The 2,764-nt window shown below is 55.4% G+C and overlaps 1 protein-coding gene across 1 annotated transcript in view; it reads right to left on the bottom strand.

The window, feature by feature from the left end:
• MONBRDRAFT_8287 (uncharacterized protein) overlaps nucleotides 1–846 on the bottom strand; it is a gene marked incomplete at both ends in the record, with an annotated part of 10,899 nt that extends 10,053 nt beyond the window's left edge. The window contains one exon of the mRNA XM_001745775.1: nucleotides 3–846. Within this exon, the coding sequence (XP_001745827.1) occupies nucleotides 3–846 (844 nt within the window). The remainder of the gene's footprint in view (nucleotides 1–2) is intronic.
• Nucleotides 847–2,764: the final 1,918 nt, after the last annotated feature.

The following is a 2,764-nucleotide window of genomic DNA, read 5'->3' as shown; positions in this document are numbered from 1 at the left end:
ACTGGGCTGCAGATGAAGGCCAGCAGATTCTGCACGAGCCTTGATAATCTCGACGTCGGCCGCCACGTCCTCCGCGGGACCCATCAGTACAATGTCGTCGAGGTACTTGATGACCTTGCAGCGATAGTCAGTGGTGGCGTCGCGGAGACCCAGGACCCCACAGGAGTACAGGGCAAAGAAGAAGGGCGATAGCTCGTTGCCCTGCACAATGCCTTGGCCAACATCAATGTCAATCACCTTGAAGAACTTGTCGACAATGCAGTGGGTAGTGGGTCGAGCATAGTGTCGTTCAAAGGCGCGCAAGAGGCCAGGGACCTTGTCGGCCACAATCTCGTGCAGCCGTGCTCGGTCGGTGTAGTTGAAGGCACTCTTGAAATCGAGGGAGAGCATGGTCCAGCCCGGGGTAGACTCACAGGCTTGAAGCTCACCAAAGGCCATGCCAACCGCTGCTGAAATGCCGTCCTTGACTCCGACAGCCAGCTCTGGACTGGCCTGTAGCAAGTGGGCAATATGGGGCTGCTGTTGCTCGAGCAGAGCGCGGTTGACAACCTTGTTGAAGATGGAATCCGTGCCCACGGGTCGAAACTTGCCATTGGCCTTCTCCAGGATAGTGTAGTTGATGGAGCAAAGGGCATGTCGAATCGACTCGGGCACGGTGTTGTTGGCAATGTGGTGAAAGATCTTGTTCAAGGCAACCTGAGGACCTCCAGTGGCGGTGGTGGGGCCCTGAGGCGCGTCTCCATCAGAAAAGGAGCTCGCTTCACGGATCGGGACCTTGCTGTTCATGATCTGACGAAAAAGGAGCTCGCAGATCCGGCTCTCGCAGATCAGAACCGGACCGAGCATGGCCCAGGCAGAAGAGGAGCTAACAAATGACCTGGCTGAGCATGGCTCGGGCAGAAAAGGAGCTCGCTTCACGGATCGGGACCTTGCTGTTCATGATATGACGAAAAAGGAGCTCGCAGATCCGGGTCTCGCGGATCGGGAGCTGGCGAAGAATGGCCCAGGTAGAGAAGGAGCTCGCATATCCGGCTCTCGCAGATCAGAACCGGACCGAGCTTGGCCCAGGCAGAAGAGGAGCTAACAAATGACCTGGCTGAGCATGGCTCGGGCAGAAAAGGAGCTCGCTTCACGGATCGGGACCTTGCTGTTCATGATATGACGAAAAAGGAGCTCGCAGATCCGGGTCTCGCGGATCGGGAGCTGGCGAAGAATGGCCCAGGTAGAGAAGGAGCTCGCATATCCGGCTCTCGCAGATCAGAACCGGACCGAGCTTGGCCCAGGCAGAAGAGGAGCTAACAAATGACCTGGCTGAGCATGGCTCGGGCAGAAAAGGAGCTCGCTTCACGGATCGGGACCTTGCTGTTCATGATATGACGAAAAAGGAGCTCGCAGATCCGGGTCTCGCGGATCGGGAGCTGGCGAAGAATGGCCCAGGTAGAGAAGGAGCTCGCATATCCGGCTCTCGCAGATCAGAACCGGACCGAGCTTGGCCCAGGCAGAAGAGGAGCTAACAAATGACCTGGCTGAGCATGGCTCGGGCAGAAAAGGAGCTCGCTTCACGGATCGGGACCTTGCTGTTCATGATCTGACGAAAAAGGAGCTCGCAGATCCGGGTCTCGCTATTAGAGGCACAATCTGAGACGGTATACTTTACCACGTTGTGTGTCCTGATGTTGTCCCACCTTGTTGTGTAACATCTTGCTGTACCATCTTGGTGTATCATCTTGTTGTGGCATCTGTTGGTCCCAACAGATTGCTGATATCGCTTCCACCTGTCTTCAGTGTGATAGTCCATTCTCTGTCTCCACTGTGTGTGTGTTTCCACCTGCTATAAATGGGAGCGATCTCCCTGGATCGGTACCATTTTCCTTCTTGACCTCGGTCGTTCCACTTCCCTCCTTCTGTCTTGTTCTGTCTTGTTCCTTCGCCTTGCTTCAATCCATGTTCTCGTATGCACTTCGATTGGTTGGATACCTCTGTGACAATCGCCTTGTCCACACACATAACACTGTACTGGACATATACCTTTAATAGGTTATGGGCCTCGGTTGTGTACTCTTCCAACCTCCCTTTCGTTACCCTGCCTCGCGCTTTCCAGCTGCTCTGTTCCCCTCCTGCTTCCTCCCTGTGTCTTCTGCTTGTGTTGTGAAAACGTTTCAAAATCATCAAAAACCTCTTTGTTCTCTCTGTTTTGAGACAGTGCAAAATTGTCATACTTTTTTGTTTGTTTGCTTGCTTCCTTGCTTGTTCTTTTTTTGTTGTTGTTGTACCTTTCCCCTCCCTTGATCATCGCCATCATGCCATTTAGTGTTATGCATACTCCTGTTGACCAGCGAGTCACTCGTAACCGTGGCGCTGTGCACAGCGCTGCTCGCGCTGCTGCCACCAGAAACTTTGAGGCTCACACCGACCTCACGCGCGACTTCCAGCACGAAGAAGATCATGCCGAACCCGACGCTCTCGATTGCTTGGTCAATGAGCATGAGGAAGAGGAAAGACCGAAAATGGCCGCCACCGGGTCGCACCCGGCCACGCCTGCGACAGGAGCCGCTCCCGTCGAGGCTACCGCGAGCGCTTCTCGCCATGCCGCAAGCGCCGCCGCCACATCAGCCGCCGCCGCGGGCCCTGGATCCCCCCGCAACAATGACGCCGCCGTGGCCCAGGTCCACAGGACCCTTCAAGCCCTAGTGCACTCTCTAGGCTCTCAACATCAGCTCCAATCGCAGATTGCCGAGCTTGAACGCGAGATAAACGCTGCCCT

Source organism: Monosiga brevicollis, genomic scaffold, assembly GCF_000002865.3.
Source record: "Monosiga brevicollis MX1 MONBRscaffold_10 genomic scaffold, whole genome shotgun sequence".
NCBI lineage: Eukaryota > Choanoflagellata > Craspedida > Salpingoecidae > Monosiga > Monosiga brevicollis.
Note: the sequence above shows the minus strand (reverse complement) of the source record. Positions and strands in the feature narration are given on the sequence as shown.